This window comes from Lissotriton helveticus, chromosome 8 (genome assembly GCF_964261635.1).
Source record: "Lissotriton helveticus chromosome 8, aLisHel1.1, whole genome shotgun sequence".
Classification (NCBI taxonomy): domain Eukaryota; kingdom Metazoa; phylum Chordata; class Amphibia; order Caudata; family Salamandridae; genus Lissotriton; species Lissotriton helveticus.
The window spans coordinates 417941557-417961869 of NC_136069.1; the positions used below are offsets into that span (position 1 = coordinate 417941557).

Consider the following 20313-nt stretch of genomic DNA (forward strand, 5'->3'; position numbering starts at 1 on the left):
TAGGATCTTCGGTCAGATCAATCATCGGTATCCATTCTTCTGGCCATATGCTTGGCAGCTCGTCTTCAGCTACTCCTGGCTCAGTTTCCTGGACCTCTTCAGCAGGCTGGTTTCTTGGCAGTTCGCAGTCAACTACTCTTGGGCCAACGTCTGCTGTTCCTGCAACCTGACTGGTGCTGGGCTGCTCGTTGTCAGTTGCTACTGGTCTGGCTTCTTCAGGGTCCTCTGCTGGTTGCCCTGGTTCTTCAAATCCTTTGTCTGGCAATACCTTCTGGGTGTGTCCGGCGTGGATCCACTGGGGAACACCTGCGACTTTCACTGCAGTGGTTGTCACCAGGATTACTTGGCGTTTCTTTCCCCACCTTGGTGCCAGACAGCTTGATCGAGTGTGCTTCTTTATTTTGACCCAGTCTCCTGGAACCAAGTTGTGGAGAGGAGTCGTTGGATTAAGGATGCCGTCGTCTCCAATCTGGCGAGAGATAGAACGCACTTGGTCACCCAATCTTCTGCAGTATTCAAGCACCAAATCATCAGAAATGCTCAACAATTTGCTTCCTGGCACCCATGCTTGTCTCATCACTCTTCCCATAATGATTTCATGGGGACTTAGGCCTGTCTTGCGGTCTGGAACACTTCTCAGTCCCATCAGGACCAAGGGCAGGGCCTTCACCCAGTTCATGCCAGTAGCATCTGTCAGCTTTGCTAGTCTGTTTTTGATAGTTCCATTTATTTGTTCCACTATTCCAGAAGCCTCTGGGTGGTATGCACAATGGAGTTTCTGCCTTATTCCGAAGGCCTTACATAATTCAGCCAGTATCTCATTCTGGAAATGTCCACCCTTATCTGATTCAATAATGTATGGTATGCCGAATCTAGGTATCAGTTCTTTTAGTAAACACTTCGCTACTGTCAGTGCGTCACTTTTGGGAGTAGGGTAAGCTTCTACCCATTTTGAAAATACACAAACAATGACAAGGACATATCGCTTTCCTTCACAATGGGGCATGGTGATGAAGTCAATCTGTATTTTTATAAAGGGACCCCCTGACCTCCCAATCTTGCTCAGTTCAACCATTGTCCTCTTGCCTGGGTTCATCTGTTGACATGACAGGCACCTCTGGCAGAGGGACTCTGCTACCTTCCTGAATTTCTTGCTGTACCAAGTCTGTTGAAATACCAGAATCATGGCATCCCTACCAATGTGTGATCCTTCATGTATTAATCTTGCCATTGTGCCAAGCAAGTGTCGGGGTAACACAGGCATACCAGTTGGACCTATGATGACACCATCCACACGTCTCGGTCTACATCCATCCTCCTTCCATTTCTCTCTTTCTTGCCAAGGAGCCGACTCCTGCCACTCTCTCACCTCATCCCATGTAGGCACTTCTTCAAACACCTGAAGCTGGCAGCTGGTTCCTGGCCCCCCTCGTTTTGGATTTACAATATACCGATCTTTGGCACACCATTGAGCCACTCGATCAGCATAATCGTTTCCCAGTGATACTCTGTCCATGCTCCTTTTATGAGCAGCACATTTTACCACTGCCAGTTCTTTGGGCAACTGGATGGCCTCTAAAAGGTCATGAACCACCTTTGCATTCCGAATGGGAGTACCTGAGGAAGTCATGAATTCCCTCTGTAGCCATAATTGGCCAAAGTCATGCACAACGCCATAACAATACTGACTGTCAGTATACACTGTTATGCGTAAGTCCTTCCCAATTTTGCAAGCCATTATCAGGGCTATCAATTCGGCTACTTGTGCAGACTTAATGTTATATAAGTAACCTGCTTGTTCAATTTTTGTGAAAGACACTACTGCATAAGCAGCACTCAAGCCTCCTAATTCATGTCTTAGGCAGGACCCATCCACAAATAGTTCTTTATCATGCACAGGCAATGGTACTTCCTTTATGTCTGGGCGTGGCTTGGTACTGAACTCTGTCAGATCAATACAATCATGTTCATCATCATCCCCACCTTCCATTTCCAAGGGGTCGGGGAGTAAGGTGGCAGGGTTCAGAATACCGCACCTAACAATGCTCACATTTGCTGCACCCACAAGAATCCTCTCGTATTTAGTCAGCCGACTAGGGGTGAGATACTGTGTTTTAGTTCTGGTCAATAGAATTACCACTCCATGTGAAACATACACAGTCACAGGATGTCCCATAACAATGGACTCACTCTGTTCCAAACTTGTACAGGTAGCAGCTACTGCTTTTAGACAGCCTGGTAACCCAGCAGCTACTGGGTCCAGTGTGGCAGAGAAATAGGCCACAGGCCTCCTGGTTGTGCCATGTTCTTGAGTCAGGACAGACAATGCGCAATTATCGCGAGTGTCACAGAAAAGGGCAAACTCTTTGGAATAATCTGGCATTCCCAACGCAGGGGCTGTACACAGACAGTTTTTCAATCTTGTGAAAGCCATTAGACTTTCATCGTCCCACTCTACAACCTCTGGCATTCCTCTCGTGGTCATTTTTATCAAGGGCCTGGCTAAGGCTGCAAATCCCAGAATCCACTGTCTGCAGTACCCCAATACACCCAGGAACATTCTGACTTCTTTTTGAGTACGGGGCAACTGCATTTTTTGAATTATTCTCACTCTTTCTGAAGTGACTTTTCTGACACCCTTTTCTATCTGGTGTCCTAGATATTTCACTGATTTTGCACAGAACTGTAGTTTGTCAGGGGCCACTTTATGCCCTTTCTCACACAGGTGATTTAGGAGGGCAATGGTGTCAACTACACAGTCCCTGTGACTTTTAGACGCCAGTAGAAGGTCGTCTATGTACTGCACTAACACAGAGTTCCCAGGTAAGGTCAGAGTCTCTAGACATTTCTTCAAGATCTGATTAAAGATAGAGGGGCTCTCTGTATACCCTTGAGGGACCCTGTTCCAACAATACACGTGACCCTCAAAAGCAAATGAGAAAAGAAATTTGCTGTCGGGGTGCAGGGGTATCGAAAAGAATGCATGACACAAATCAATCACAGTGAACCACTCAGCATCCCAAGGAATCTGGTACAGAATTACTGCAGGGTTCGGGACAATAGGGCAGCAAGGAACTACAATTTTGTTAACCTTTCTCAGGTCCTGCACTACCCTATACTTGCCACTAGGCTTTTTGATGCCCATAATCGGTGAGTTGCACGGGCTGCTCATCACTTCCTGTATGATGTTTCCTTCCAATAATTTTTGTATTTCCAGAGTGACACCTGCTTTCACCTCAGCATTCATTCGGTAGGGCCTAGTGTTAGGATATACTGCATTGTCCTTGATGGCTATTTGTATGGGGTCCACATCTTTCATCAACCCCACATCCTTTCCAGTGAAATCCCACACTTCTGGCTTTACGGCTTCCTGGAGTTCTTGGGGCAAGTCCTGCAGGGTCAATCTTTTAATTTCTGAGTCAGGTCTAAGCAACAATAATTTATAAATGCCGTCTTCATCTGGGGTCTGTATTTCAACACCTTTTGGTGTGCAAAAGATGGTACAGTTCATTTTGCACAGCAAATCACGTCCCAGTAAATTTACTGGACTGGTGTCACAGACGACAAATCTATGCATCTGTTTAAAATTTCCAATTGAAATCTCCATTGGTTCGGTAACAGGAGTACTAATCAATTGATTAGATACACCCACTACTTGGATATTTTCTCCCGAGAGGGGTAGGTTTGGAACGTCCACTGTTCTTACAGTAGAACGGGTAGCGCCAGTGTCCAACAGAAAGGTGACATCATTTCCGTCAACCTTTCCTTCAATATATGGTCCAGACTGGTCTACCGGCAAGGAAGCGCCAAGTACGCACTCCTCGTCCTCCCCTCTCAGGCCCCGTCAGTCCTGATCATTACAAAGGAAGGTATCATTCAGCAGATACTGTGAAGTTGCTGTATTTCTGTTCTCCCCGCTTTCCCAAACCTCTATCTCTTCATTTTCTGCCTGTCTTCCCCTGTATACTTGTTTGGGTGCTCGAGGCACCTGAACTGTTTTTACCTGGGGTTGAGTCTTTCTTGGTCTTTCTTTCTGCGTCTGTGGAATTAAATCAGGAGTTGTCTCATTAACATCGACTAATTGGGGACACTCGTTTCGCCAGTGTCCAATTTCGCCGCACTGATGGCAGGGAAATTTTTTCATAGCCTCTTCCCTGCTAAATTTGGGCCGGGGCTTTCCTCCACCCCCTCCCCCAGGACTTTTGTTCTCAGCATTTTTAACCATGTTACTCAATTGTTTTTCCTGTTGTTCTGCGAGCTTCACCTGAGCCCACATAACCTTCTCCTTAAGGGCCTTTTTCTTTTCTGCCATCTCGTCCTCGCAGTACTTAGCGTACCGCAGGACCTCATCCATTTTCTTAGTATGCCAACAGATTTTATTGTCTTTTATCCACTGACAAATTTCAGGTCTTAAACCATTTACAAACCTGTAAATAAAGTGCGTCATATCCTTCAGGTCGATGTTGTCAATACCACTGTATGTTTTAAATACCTGCAATAACCTCTCATAGAAGGAGTGCACTGTCTCGTCCCTTTCCTGTGTTGTTCTATCTATTTTTGTCCAATCAGTTTCCTTAGCGGGCACCTTTTCTTTCAAGTGCTGAATTACCTGCTCATATTTTCGCATGACTTCCTTTGATGGCTCCCCTGTTTCCTTGTTTCTGGGATACTCTTCACTGGGCCAATCTATGGCTATTTTACACTGGGTCCATAAATCTACTGGAACCACAATGTCGAAAAACCCATCCAGGTCTTTCCACAGACACTTCTGTACCTTCACGAACCTCTCCACTTGCCGGTACCAGTCAACTGGTTTCTCTCTTAATTTTGGAAAATCGTTCGTGAAGGACACAATATCCTGCCTAGACCAGGGGACATGCACATATTTTCCTCCTGGAACTTCGCGCATGGGGCATAACTGCTCAGGTTTTTCTACCTCTCTTAAAGGAAACTCGGGAGTCACTTGTCGGGAGCGAACTTCTTCCCTCTTTTTCGCCCACCTGCTTCTCCATTTTTCCACATCTCCCCATTTCTGCAGTACCCCCATTAATTCTTTAATCTGCAACTTTTTCCCTGCCACATTCAGGTGTTCTATATCTTTGTCTGAGAAGTCTGCTCTGTACGGTTTCTGTAAGGGCTTGGATTTTGAGATATCTACCCCCATACTAACTGCTGTTTCGGTCAGTTTTTCGTGGAGCACTCTGGTGTTCCTTGTAAAGCTTTTACATATGAACGACAATTCTTCCTCAGAGTAGGTATTCAATCGATTCAACCCCACATTTCCTGCCATTAATTCTTCTATTTCAACCCTCAGCTTGTAGAGGTCTAAAGGCTTTGTTTGCGGAGTCTGCTTCTCTAATTCACGACTCCAACTCTCAATTTCATCCGGAGTTACCAGAGAGACATTCCTAGTACCTGTTGCTGTCTCTAATTTAATTTCTTTTGTATTAAAAGGATTATACCTCTGCTGTATTCCCTTTCCGGTCTGTTTGTTTGGCAAGTCCAGGAACGCAACTTCAGACTCGCACTCACTGGACTGATCATCTATGATGATTGGTTCCTGTCTCGGGGTTGCTATGACTGGGGTCATGACTGGAGTAATCGGATTTCCCTGACCATTTCCGTATAACGGGACCACCGGTCCAATAGTTACTGGAATAGTCAAGGCCTCAGGACTGGTATTTATCTGAGAAATTTTCTGAATTATTTCTGTTCTTTGTCTAGCTAGAGCCTCTTGCTCCTTTTCCACTAGTACCCTTCTTAGAGTTGTGTCATGTAATATCTGTGGGGTCAATGGAGGAGTAAAACTCGGGGCAGTAGGCAGAGGAGTAAAACTCGGGGCAGTAGGATGCGTTTCACTTGGTCCTCCCCCATAATTTGGTTTCGGGAATAAAGTTCCAGTATTAAAGGACCTGCGCTCTTCCCCATATGGAGGTTGAACAAAAGGCAGTCCTGAATTCGAGGGTTTCTCTTCGCTTTCATACAAGGGTCTGGGAAAAAAGGTTTTTGTACGTGAATATTTTTCTTCTTGACTTGCGGGCACTTTGGGATATATATCCCTCGTTTCCGTCAGTTCGGGTTTTTCAGGATAGGGCAATACTTGACCACCCCCTCCCAGTCCCAGGGACCTGTCTTCTTCCTTTAGGAAGGGGCGTCGGGGAACATCTCCTACACTGGAAGGTCGGGTTCCCTCACTGTAAGGTGGCGGACTTCTGGTACAGATGTCATCTATTAGTTCATCATCTGAATCCCCCAGGGTCCCCCAATGCTTACACCTTTCGGTACTTTTCTCACCCGCTGCAGGGTTATGACATGCCGGCATCATGGGAAACAGACCCTCAACAATCATGCTCTGCCTCCACTGTTTCATCCTTTTATCCCTGGACTCCTGTTTCAGCCTGGGGTACCACTTGGTCAAACCCTTGTCCATTCGGGGTCTTTCTCTTTCAAAAGCCTCAATCTCCCATTCCTCCAATGCCTCATACTGCGTTAGTCTCGGTCTGGGATGCAGTTCATTCATTCGGGTTCTTAAATTAAATAAGATCCTACCATTGAAAGTACCATCTAACGGAAAAGCCAATACTCCGTCATCTTTTGTGTACTTCACCCAATTCTCCAGCCACACACAGGTATTGTACCCTCGGTCAAACATCATGAATGAGGCGGGAGTATTGGGTGCTGGGACAAGAACACCTTCCCTTGATTTAATCGGTTTGTCCGTTTTAAAATAATTTTTCACCTTATTTACAAGGGACATTTTTCTCTTGGTTCCGTACATAATATCGTATCTGTTAGCCTTCCACTGATCCCTTTCAAACCCTAGATGCCTTGGATCAGGTCGCGTCTCTGTAGTCCGCGAGTGCCACATACGACTTCTGCGCTAACTTTGTTTACAAACTACCTCCAATCAGAACGCGCTTCAGAAGATTCGTGCAACCAATGGGTGCGCGACACAAAATAAGCTCCGCCAATGGGTGCACGGCCCCTTCGTGAGACAGTTCCCACGCTCTGGCGCTCACCCCTCCTTTACAATTTCAGCTCCGCTACCCGCCCGCTGCGTCTACCAATCCCAGCGCGGCACAGAGTGACGTCAGAGGCGCTTCGCGACTGACTCCCTCCCTTCACAAGGTAACGGAAACTTTCTTTCTTTTAAAGTGCTCAGTGCTTGGTTATTTTACAACAAATACACATTCGCCACAGTGCTCAAGTGTCTAGACAGAGAAAGAATTCTTTTACAGCAAGTAAACTACTTCCATTTACTTTTCACGCGCTGCGGGCAGATCTCTTCCGCCTACCCTTCACTCTAGCATCGGTGAACCTGTTATTCCCCTAAACTCATCCACTTCTTTCCGGGATATATTCCGAGTTTAAGGTTTCTCAGCGGACCCCTCTGCTTTCACGCTAGCTCCGAGGAACCTGCTACTCTTCCGATGTGACCCTTACTAGGTTACGCCACTATGGGAATTTTGCCAATGAACCCCGTTACTGTCATTTATTCACACATGCATTCAGAAAACCCTAGTTAGTGCTTCCCGGTTATCCTAACCTGCACCTAACTTTCCTCGAACCTGTGACCTCAGGACAATGGATTCTATTCACCACTTGCCCTTTCAATTCCCCGGGGAGTTCGGACAACACTTAACGAGTCGATTTACAAATGCATGGATTAGTACATATAACAATATAAGAACAAGAATAATGACAATACAAAAATTCATGAATTTCAGCAGCGTATTCACAAGAGAGTGATCAGTTCCCTCAGAACAGCCGCTCTTATAGCAGCATTAATATAATAGCAGCTTCCGACTTAACTAGCCTAACTAGTCCCTGCCTTACTCTCAACTAGTCCCTAACCATCCTCTAGCTACCAGAAAAACTGATAGAGCGCGCGAGGCCACCCGACCAACAGTTTTCGCCGTTTCCGGCTTCAGGGCCCATATACTTTTCAAATCACCATATACTTCGATCAGGTGACTTCACGAGCTCTATCAGGTTGGTGTGTGTGTTCCCTGCTACCAATTTTCGGTGCACCCGACTTACCATCCACCGATGCGGGTGCCTAATGACCACAATGAATCAGGGAGCTAGCTGTAAAAGAAAGGCAGCAAAATACAAACCCAACCAATAACATTCAAATACTGTTTAAATGACCACGGACAACTGGAAGTTTTAAAATTGTTTATCTAAAGTTCAATATTTTCTTGCATGAGGTACAGTAAAATAAGGCAATCAATAACCAAGATAACGTAAATCACATAGGCGTAAAGAAATAATGACAGAGTAATCATCAAAGTACTAATAAAATTGTAACAAGAAAAATACTATGCAAAGTCAGTTTTATCTAAACAGGGATAGACTATGTGTGTGTTACTGTAGAAGAACTTATAATGAATAACACGCTTCACTTAAGGTGAAAGGGCCTTTGAACAACCTAGGCAACGAAGTTCTAGACCATATCAGAAAATGACACACTGCTATGCAAAATATAATTTCTAACAATTGAGAAGACATAGGAATAACTTTGCAAAATTATAAATGACTGTTCAATAGTTGCGGGAAAGCATGGAAAATATCACATATGCAATGTTTAACTTTATTAAAGCAAAAGTTAGAAATTCAGAAGGTGCAAGAATTTTCAAGAGGTTCAGAGCAATATTTACCTAGAAAGGTGTGGAAACCAAACCCTGGCCACGGGTCAGTTAAGGACAGGAAACCCTCAAGGAAGGATACCCCTCAAAGGACAGCAGGTGCAGAATGGACACCCAGGACAGGACAGGATACCTCTCGAGAAAAGAAATCAGGACAGGACCCTCAGGACAGGATAGCAAACCCTTAGGACAGGACCCTCTTCAGGACAGGACCGGAACCTACAGTTCGGAAGCAACGCCTGCGCTCCACCCGCTCTGCAGCTATCAATCCAGACCCCGATTGGGTCAGCGAACTCCCAGCTAAGTGCCTTGCCAGCACTTTAAGGTCCAGTAGAACCTTAGTCTATGGTCAAATTCGGACAGAGTGCTCCGCAGCGCTCTGTATCTTCAGTCACCTATTGAGTGCGTTGGGTCAGTGACAGGTCAGCTAAACCAGACAAGTCGGACGGTTCACTAGGTGAACCCAGGGTAGATATACAGTTTGGGGACAGTGTACCACCCCCCAATGTTGCAAAGTGTCAGAATCCCTCAATTTGGATTGGTCCTAAGGTAGGATTTGGGTAACACACCAATCACAATACGCGATTTGAAGCCTTCATTAACATATTTGGGTACCGCCTAGCAGATTTGGGGTTCCCATGAGCTAACAGTAGCGCAACAATACATTGTATCATATAAGGAGCCACATTCGCTGTTCTCGCAGGGCAGAGGTGACTTTCTCAGGAGCATCTCGCCCATCACTGCCAGCTGGCTATGTTCCATCAGCCAAGGTCCCTCGTGCTGCCGAATGTCGCACAGGCGCAGAAGGGACCTCCAATATGGCTCTCCTCTCACTCAGACCCCCATTGCCCGCGGTACATGAAAAGTAAGCGAAAACAAATTAATACATAATAATGTCATTATGAAAACACATCACAGGTTTTGTACTTTTAACTCATCATCAAGAAATAAACTTATTGCATTTAAATGTTAGCTACATTGAGACGGTCACAAGAGCAGTGGCACGAGCAGTACCACATGATAAGCACAGCTATGGATTACGCATGCGCATAACTTTCCCTCCACTTCTGCAGACGCGTCAGGACACGTGATTGTGGCTGACGCATGCGCAGTAACTAAATACAAGCGACGGCCATTTTAAAAGGACATGGATTAATTTCATTAGAAATACACATAGGCAAGCGTCTTAAACTTTACTCAAACTTAATATAAACGTTAGTAAAACATACACGGGTTACCTTATTACACATAAATGAGGTTCTTGATTTCGGCAAGCCGCAAAATATGCGAAGCTTTGCTTCATCAGTACTTCCTAATTACCTCCTTACAGGCACCCAAGAGTAAGATGTTCCCGTAGTCCAGGCGTGAGATGACAAGAGCCTGGACTACCGTCCTAAGGGTGTCAGCAGGCAGCATCCACGTGATTTTCCTCAGCCACCTGATGATGGTGGTACAGGTGGCGGAAACTTTCACGACGTGTTGCTTGAAGGACAGTTGGTTGTCAAGGAGGACCCCAAGATTACGAGCAGTCGTAGTTGGGGTAGGAAGAGGACCCATCTCCGGCGGCCAATGTTGTGGGCCCCATAGCGAGGTGTCAGAGCCAAATAGGAGCAGTTCTGTTTTGTCCCCATTTAGTTTTAATGTGTGCTCAAGCATCCATGCAGATATTTGTCGAAGTCCCATTTGAAGGGAAGAAGAGGGAGAGTTTTTGTTGGTGGAGAGTGAATAGATGACTTGGGTGTCATCGGCATATGAGTAAATTGTGAGACCTGCCTGTTCCGCCAGAAAAGCAAGAGGTCTCACATACAAATTAAAAAAGAGGGGACTAAGGATAGACCCTTGTGGAACACCGTGTTTAGAGGGAAAGATTGATGAAACAGAAGTGGAGGAAAAAACTTGAAACGTGCGATCAGAAAGGAAATTAGCAATCCAGGCCAGGGCGGAACCACCGACACCCACAGATTTCAAGGTGGACAACAGGATGGAGTGGGAGACGGTGTCAAATGCGGCACTCAAATCAAGTAATATGAGCGCCACTGTCTCCCCATTGTCCACCTTTTGTCTAATGGATTCCGACACACCAAGGAGGGTGGTTTCAGTGGAAAAACGAGCCCTGAACCCGGATTGAGAACCATGAAGAAAATTAGAAGATTCAACGTGAGAGTTAAGCAAAGAATTAACGTGTTTCTCTAAGATTTTAGAAAAACATGAAAGCAGAGAAATAGGGCGGAAGTTAGATGGGTTATTGGGATCTGCGTTGACCTTTTTAATGAGGGCGACCACCGGCAATAGAGGTAAATTGGGTTGTAGGGGGCTGCCTGGACACCGTCAATTGGGCCACCCAAGGCCGAGAGGTGTTGAGTGCAGGGGTGCCTTGAGGCATCAGTTTTTTTTTTACCAGCCCAGGTCGCAGTTGGGGGGACCCCTCAGGTTGAGGCTGCAGGCGTCAGGTAAAAGACGGAGGCAGGGCGGGGATCACCGGATCCCAGGTCAGGATTGTTGGGGAGGCCTCTTCGTGGGGTTGGGCCACACGAATTCGGGCAGTGGGCGTCGGGTGCAGAACCACGATCCGGCTGGGTCCATTGTCTGAGTTGGAGTCTTTGGTTGAGAATATGCAGTGTCACAGGAGACAGTCTTTTTGGTGAAGGCTGGGCAGGTCTTCTGGGTTCTGGATGGCTGCTGGACACATCGGGGTTTTGCTGGTTGCAGGCTGAAGTTGGGACAGGCCAGTAGGGCTGCGGCCAAAGCAATTGTTGTCCTCTTCTCCATTGTAAAGCACAGCTCTTTGGTCCTTCTTCTGTCTCCTTCTCACATCTGACGAGGCAAGGTTCAGGGTCGCCCCTAAATACTAAATTCAGGGGCATCAGGTTGGGACCAATGAGTACCTTCCTTGGGGTGAGTACACCCCCTATTATGCCACCCTCTAGTGGGAGGGGGGCATGAGCCTCTCACTGAATGGCTGTGTCCCCTCATCTTTAAGATGGAGGGGACTGAGATGTGTGCTTCGCCTCGCCTCCCCCACCTGAGGGGTGGGGTTGGCAAAGGTGGGAACACCTCTCCTCCTAACTTGGTTTACCCGACGATTCTCCCGCCCAAAGTGGGGGTCTGAAAAGGTGGGAGGCAGTTGTTGGGGGCAGTAAAAGGCATGGTCAGCTAACAAAGGCAGTAGACATTTGAATCTTCCCCTATGTGGACCCGGTCCATCCTGGGTGAAGAGGTATGACACCTCTGCCCAGGATGGGCTTTCCTTCTGGACCCAGAGAGCGGAGGTCCCACACCCTGGGGTCCAGAAATCTGTCTGGTGGTGGCAAACGGCGGGTAGCCATTCAGGAATCACAATAGGGCTGGTCGTTTTTCCCGGGGAATCTCTAAGATGCCATCTGAGCACATTTTATATTAAATCCCACACTGGCATCAATGTGGGTTTAATGTGCTGAGAAGTTTGCTACCACACTTGCCAGGTTTCAGTAAAGCCATTATGGTGCTGTGAAGTCGGTAATGACCACCTCCCAGTCCATGTACTCCTTATGGCTTCACTGCACTTACAAGGACAAAGAATGGTCTTAGACACTGTAGGGGTACAGTGATCATGCAACCCTCACCTGTGGTCTAGTGCACCCTGCTAGAGGGGTGACTTACCTAGGCCACAGGCAGTGGGTTGCAGGCATGGTACACAGGGATGTGTGCCATGTCGACTCTTCACTTTTTTCAGGACCAAAACATGCAGCCTGCAATGGAAGTGTGTGTGTTTTAAGGTGCAGGGTCTCTAAGGGTGGAACAATAGATGCTGCAGCTCTTAGAGGCCGTCTCTGGTTACAGTGCCCCTGGTATCCATGGAACCTTTTACAAGGATCTTACCTGTGCCCAGAGTTGTGCCAATTGTGGACACAAAGGTAGAGTTTTAGGAAAGAACACAGGACCTGGGAACCTGATTGGCAGTGACCCAGGGCACATCAAGTCAAAGTGCATCAAGTGTCAGGCAAAAAGTTGCTGTAACCATGTAAAAAAGGCACTTTCCTACACGTATTCACTGAATGTCCACAATAAAACATTATCAAAGCTGGGACAGTACCTGTCAACACTGAAGCCCTAAATATTTTTAGAACGTGATTGGTGTTAAAACGGTTGTGTCCCTCAGCATTGAGGACGTTATGCAACCTTTCTGTAACTAAGATTGTAGAATGGATTAAGGTTTAGAAGTTTCCATGTGCCAGGTTTTGCTCACCCTTATCGAGCATTGAGGATACTACAATGGTAGACAATGACTAAGTGCCAGTGTTTCCACATGTTGGGGGAGAATTGAAGCACAAATAAGACTTTACTTCCAAGTTAAATAATATTATATTGATCACTTTCGTCAGAATGAGACACAAATAAACAAATGTACATTTCAGTATGAATCACATTACCTACTTTGCACATATCACACATTATTATTTTCGATTATTGCTGGTATCTGTAGCCACTTTGCTGACACCTCAATGAGACTCTTCCAAACCATTACCAAAACAGAGAAGGGAAGAAGTGGCTTCTAAACACATGTATTGCTTGAGGGATGTCCATGCATTTAAGCTCTATTTGAGCATTAATACAGAAAACTGGTGGTGGCAATGCTTTAAAATGTACACATATTGACAAACCTGAAATCTAGTTGTTGCTAACTATGCCAGATTTATACTCATGTATCACTTACGTGTCTTCCTCATCAGACCTAGATTCAGACTGTTCGGCATATACTTCTATTTCTTCCTCTTTGCCATCTGTAGAATCTTCAGCTCCAATTTCCTCACAAAGCGGGCCAGCTAAACAATTTATGGCGGCTGTTCATATATATATATAAAAGGAAACATTTTAAAAGTGTGCTACACAAAAAGTACATTTAAATCAGTATGTGTGTGTACATTTCGCATTTTAAAGACTTTGAAAAAAAGCAAAAAGAGAGCAAATGGATTTCAATTACATTAGAATCTGGAAATGAATATTACCCTACTCTACAAGTATTCCTGTTTAGAGTAATATTTTGATCATCTACATTTCTGAGCTCAGTGAGGATGTCTGGTCTTCAGGCCTAAGGCAGAAGAAAGATGTGGCTGAAAGAAGATGAGGCAACAACTTTAGTGTTGTTAAATTACACAGGCACCAGATAAGACTTGCTTAGCCTCAATCCATCAGAATACAATATGAGGGGTTCAACTCTAACAACTAATGGTACCAGTCATGTCTGAAGTTAGAGCAAGTACGGTTAAACTAAACAACATAGAAAGAGTGGGAACATTTGCTTTTATTACACAGTTGCAACTTGTGTCTAAGGGAACATGTCTGCATATGCCTCTAGCTCAGGTTTCATATATGTGTAAACATGCTGAGCAAATCTTTATTTTATTTCCACAACATATTTTATTGAGTTTCGTATCATAAGAAAACCCAAGAGGACATACATATACACATATAGCGTAAAAAGACACATCCTGGCGTTATACATTAAAAACAGAACCAATAAAACTTTAAACCTGCTGCGATTTTTTTAGTGTGACTATGATGTTCTAAGCGATGTCCCAGATATCCAGGTGTCCGAGTACTTAGAAAAATGCATTCTTCATCTATATGACTGTGCTTCTTCATCTATACTTCTGTTTGTCGACTCCGTCCATCTATGCATCCACTGTACGATCGTCTGACAGAGGATCATCTATTCTTTACTCTGTGAGGATGTCCAGTCTCTCTTGGCCAAGGGAGCTATAGAGAGGGTTCCCTGGCCAGAAATAGGCTGTGATTGTTATTCCCACTATTTTCTGGTCCCAAAGAAAGATGGAGGCTTTATCCTATCCTCGACCTCAGAGCTCTCAACTACTTCCTCAAAAAGGAGAGGTTCAAGATGCTCAACCTAGCTCAGGTCCTGTCTGCCCTGGACCCGGGAGACTGGATGGTAGCGCTAGACTTGCAGGATGCCTATTTTCATATCCCCATCTGGCCTGTCCATTGTCGCTACCTGCGGTTTATGGTGGGCCTTGAGCACTTTCAATTTGCAGTGCTTCCCTTTGGCCTCACCAGCGTCCCTCGGGTGTTCACAAAGGTGATGGCAGTGGTCACAGCCCATCTACAGAGATCAGGGGTTCCAATATTCCTCTATCTTGATGACTGGTTGTTGAAGGTGGGCTCGTCACAAACAGTCATCACTCACCTCCAGACTATGGCGAACCTTGATGATGTTCACTATCAACGTGCCGAAGTCCCCCGACTCCCTCTCAGAATCTCCCTTTCATTAGAGCGGTTCTGGACCAGGTGCAGTTTCTGGCTTATCCTCCCGAGCGGCGAGTCCAGGATATACGGCTATGATACAGAGGTTTCAGCTTCTATCCTGGATTTCGGTGAGAATGACTCTGAGGCTGTTGGGCCTCATGGGCTCCTGCATCCTGCGCGGTGGCGCATGCAGGCTCTGAACTGGGACCTGAAGTTCCGATGGGCACAGCATTGAGGACTTCTTACTCACCTGGTTCAGATCTCAGTGGGCACTGTGAAAGACTTGCAGTTGTGGCTCACAGACAACGATTGGGTCAGAGGCAGACCCCTCTCCCTTCACTACCCAGATCTCACAGTAGTGACGATGTGTCTCTTCTAGGATGGGGCAGCCATCTGGGGGAGATGGGGATCAGAGAACTCTGGTCCCTAGCGGAAGCCAGGCTCCATATTAACCTGTTGGATCTTAGGGCAATCTGATTGTTACTGAAAGCCTTTTAACCGTCCATAAAGGGAAGGCTAGTTCAGGTGTTCAAGGACAACACACTACCGCCATGTGGTGCTGCAACAACTGCAACAAACAAGGCGGAGTGGGGTCGTGGACTCTGTCAAGAGGCCATGCACCTCTAGACTTGGCTGAACAACAGGGTACTTCTCTGGTGGTTTAACATCTGGCTGGTTCACTGACCGCCAGAGTGGACAAACTCAGCCGAAGGTGCCTTGCGGATCACAAGTGGCGTCTCCATCCAGAGGTGGCACAAAATATCTTTCAGTGGTGGGAAGAGCCTTGATTTGACCATTTTCTTTGGAGGCCAACAGATCTATGTCAACAGTTTTGGCATTGGAGTTTCCAAGTTGGCTCTCACTCGGCCACGCTTTTCATCGCGAGTGGAGCCCAGGCCTCCTGTATGCCTTTCAGCCCATACCATTCCTGCCCAGAGTGCTCAAGAAGATCAAGAGCGACCGAGCACAAGTCATCCTTGTGGCTCCAGTATTGGCATGGAGAGATTGGTATCCTGAGCTTCTGGATGTGAGCATCGATCCTCTGATCAGGCTGCCTCTTCAGGAGGATCTTCTGTCGCAGCTGCAGGGAAGGGTACTCCTCCAAAACCTGTTCACTCTCTGCCTCCTTGAGTGGAGATTGCGTTGCAACAGTTGACATCTTTTGACCTTCCTCTGGAAGTCTGCGAGGTTATTCTAGCACCCAGGCGTCCCTCCACAAAATTGGTATATGCCTGACAATGGAATACATTTGTAAATAATGTACAAAACTATCTATTGACCCCTTATCTGCCTCCTGTTTATCCTTTCCTTGGCCCAGCAGGACTCTGCACTTTGAAGGGCTACCTTTCGGCTTCTCTTTGGCTGCCAGAATAGCCTTCACTTTAAGTCCCCTTTAGTGCAGATATTTTAGAAGGGGTTTACCTACTTGTTTCCCCCGTCTCCTTTTCTTATGCCACAATGGGACCTTAATTTGGTCCCTACTGTCTTGATGTGTGCCTCGTTTGAGCTGCTGCATAACTGTCCTCTACGGTTGCTCACCATCAAAATAGTGTATGTAGTTCACTCACCCTCATGGCAGAGGTTATTGCCACCAAAAAAGCTGTCATCACAGCCTCCAAAAGTGGTACTGAGAACTATGGCATCCTATTTGCCCAAGGTTGTAACTCCCTTTCATCTGGGACAGTTTGTTACTCTGCCCACTTTCTTTTTGTGACTGAAACATGGCTGAAAAAATGCTCCACTATGGACATAGAAAAATCTGGGGGCAGTGCTTGGACTATCAGAAGAAAAGATAGGAGGGAAGAAACAGGAGGGTGGGGTGGCAATCATTTATAAAAATAAATTTGGATGTATGATATCACCCCTCACTATTACCAATTGCGACGCAGCACAATTTAGTCTTAACCTCTCACCCAAAGTCACCTTTTCAAGCACACTTCTCTACAGACCTCCGGGTTCCACTATACCCTCCCTAGAGGAGCTCCCCGGTACAGTAGCAACAATGGTTAGCTAGCAAGGTCTTCACCACCCTACTTGGGGATTTTAACTTTTATTTGGATAAACCTGATAGCACCACATCGATCAGAATCATTCATGACATGGAAGCCATGCATCTAAATCAAATGGTAAGGGCAAGCACACATGAAAAAGGGCACATACTGGATGCCATTTTCTCTAACAAACCTAATCTAAAGGTAGGGACTCCGATACCAGTGCCCTGGTCTGATCACCATTTCTTACATTCCACATTAGATTACCCACAGCCCCTACATATAGGTCATAAATCTACCAGGACTAGGAATAAATGGCCAAAAACCTTACAGGACAGCATGGTGAACGAACTGGAAGCTCAAGCCCCATGCCTGACAGATAATATAGATTAGGCTGATAAGAGTTGGGCAGACTGGATTAATAAAGTAGCAGCACAGCACCCTCAGAAAACCAGACAAAGTAACTTTCCAACTAGGAAAAAAGCGCCTTGGTTCAATGATCAATTAATCTTGATGAAAACAATCCAGTAAAAGATTGGAAAGGCTATGGAGGAAAAATTACGATCCCTCCATCAAAAGCCAATACAAGCTGGCTATTAGACAGTACCACAGTGAGATGACTCAAGCCCAGGCCAAATACTTTGAAGAACAAATTAACTCAGCATGTAACTCTTCAAAAGAATTATTCAAAGTAGCGCACTCCTTATCCTCCACTGATCAAGTTATAAATAATCATTCCTCCTCCAAAGAAAGATGTAATCAGTTGGCAACATTTTTAAAAAATAAGGTGGACATATTATATAGCAACCTGCAACAAAATAGCAGTATAAATAATGCTGAGACTCACCCAAGCATCAACGAAAATCTGAGAATTATAACATGAGTTAGACTAGATCACTTCACACATTTAAGTGAAAAAGATTTGATTTCAATCCTGCAGAAGATCAAATCCGGATCTCCTCAAGATCCGATTCCACCAAATATCTTAATACAGGGAGGCAAAAAAACGAAATCAACCACTGCAGCACTCTTATCACTCTCCCTCACCCAAGGGTTGATGCCCAAAACATGGAAACACGCGATAATTTGGCCATTGCTGAAAAAACCCCAGCTAGATCCAGCAGAACCAGGAAACTACCAACCAATTTCACTTTTGCCACTGTTAGGCAAAATAGCTGAAAAACATGTGAATCAAACCCTGTCCCAATACCTAGAAGACAATCAGGTGCTACACAACACACAAATGGGTTTCCGACCCCAACATAGTACGGAGTCAGCCCTGTTGGTGGTTACTGAGGAATTAAAGGGAGTTCTCGATCAGGGGTGCACAGCAGCTATCCTGCTCTTAGATCTTAGCGCCGCATTTGATATGTTGGATCACTGTACAATGATCCATAGGCTAAAGGAAGCAGGTATCTAGGCCCTGCGCTAAAGTGGTTGACCTCATTCTTAGAAGACAGGTCTTTCCAACTACTGGAAGGGGAGCATCTATCTGAGACCCTCCAAATCTCATGCGGAGTCCCGCAGGGATCCGCACTAAGCCCGACACTTTTTAATCTGTACATGCAACCACGGGCAGAGATAGTACAAGAATTTGGACTATCCATAGTATCATATGCTGATGACACCCATTGATTCTATCAGTGATGGAAGGTCCTAAATCCGTACACAACAATCTGGGACTATGCATGACACAGGTAGCAGATAGGATGAATAGATGCAGCCTAAAGCTGAATAGGGGTAAAACAGAGCTTATGTTCTTGGGAAACAAGACGGTCTCAAGAAATGCTATGAGTTGGCCGGGAGACATCCTTTACGACGCAACTTTTACCACACAGTGCCTTTACAACGCAGGTTTTTCAAGTCATTACAACGAATTGCGCTGGGGGGCGCTCTAGGATAGGTAATAGTTTAATTTACTATCCAACACCTTCCCTACTATCCACGGGGACTGGAGTTGGAATAGTACATTAAACTATTCACTATCCTGCACCCCCCAACGCAAGTCTTTGTAACGACTTGCGTTGAAAAAGCTGTGTTGTAAAAGCATGCGTGGTAAAAGCATGCGTTGTAACAACGTACATCCCAGTTGGCCTCCCAAATTGGGAGAATCCCCAGTCCCAAAGAACGCAATAAAAAACTTGGGAATCTGGCTAGACAAAAGTTTAACCATGGAAACCCAAGCCAGGAAACTTTCAGGTATATGCTTTGGATTACTGCGTATGCTTCGGAAAATCCTTCTCTCATACCTGAATATACCCGCAGAGCTGTGGTCCAGGCTTTAGTAATGTCGCAGCTGGATTACGGCAACTCTCTGTATCTTGGCGCACCCAAATACGTCATAAACTGGCTGCAAGTAGTTCAGAACGCCGCAGCAAGGATACTGCTCCAAATCCCAAGACAACAGTAAGCTAGGGCAGCCCTGAAGACGCTATCCTGGCTCCCGGTCCAGGCCAGGATCAAGTTTAAGGCACTATGTATTGCCCATAGAGGTATGAATAACAAACGCCCGGCCTTAATCAAAAAGTTTGTCACTCACTATATCCCAGGCAGAAACCTAAGATCCTCAGCAGATCTACTCATGAAACAGACTAGGGTAAAAAGGTCCAGGTGGGGAGGTAGATCCTTCATGTACTTGGCCCCCAACCTCTGGAACACCCTGCCTAGAGAAGTGCACATGGTGACCAACGAACTGGCATTCAGGAAAAAACACAAAACTCCCTTGCTCCCTGAATGTCACTTTCTCTTCTAGCGCAGGGAACGCCACTTGCAGCCATGCGCTCTATAAATTCATAAACAAACATTCACATCCTTCCAAGGAAGAGAAGCGTCTCCACCATCTGGACCCAAAAAGAGCGTTCTACCTTGATCACACAAAAATAAAAATGTTTCAGGTGGATAACCAACACTATATAGGATATGTAGAAGCAAAGAAGGGGTGTGCCATCCAAAAGAGGACCATATCACACTGGGTTATCCTCTGCATTAAAATATGTTATGTTTGGCAAAGAAACAGCCCCCCAAAGGCCTTAGGGCCCATTTCACCAGGGCGAAAGCAGCCACCACAGCCCTCCAACGTGGTGTTCCTATCCCTGACATCTGTCAAGCGGCCACATGGGCATCCCTGCACACATTCGCCAGACACTATTGCCTGGATTCTCAGGTTTGCAGGGAGGGCCTGTTTGGCCACCCTGATTACAGGATTTCCTTGTTTAAAGCTTTTCTGCAGTCCCACGCCCAGGGAAGGTGTTGCTTGGGTATCTGTTCAAAGGTAAGGAATCTGCAGCTAAATGTCTCTATCACATGGACAAGTTACTTACCTTCGGTAATGCCTTATGTGGTAGAGACATGGTCCGCAAAGAGCAAAGATGGGTACACCGATTATCTACAGATAAGCAGGGTCTTAATGAAGACATTCCCTGGCACTCACTGTA

At 45.8% G+C, this 20313-nt stretch overlaps 1 protein-coding gene across 1 annotated transcript in view; it reads right to left on the bottom strand.

Moving 5' to 3' along the window:
* The window catches only part of LOC144772734 (serine/threonine-protein kinase Nek3-like), a 263235-nt gene that overhangs the window by 18152 nt on the left and 224770 nt on the right, over positions 1-20313 (bottom strand). The window contains exon 13 of the mRNA XM_078657269.1: positions 13342-13468. Within this exon, the coding sequence (XP_078513395.1) occupies positions 13342-13468 (127 nt within the window). The remainder of the gene's footprint in view (positions 1-13341; positions 13469-20313) is intronic.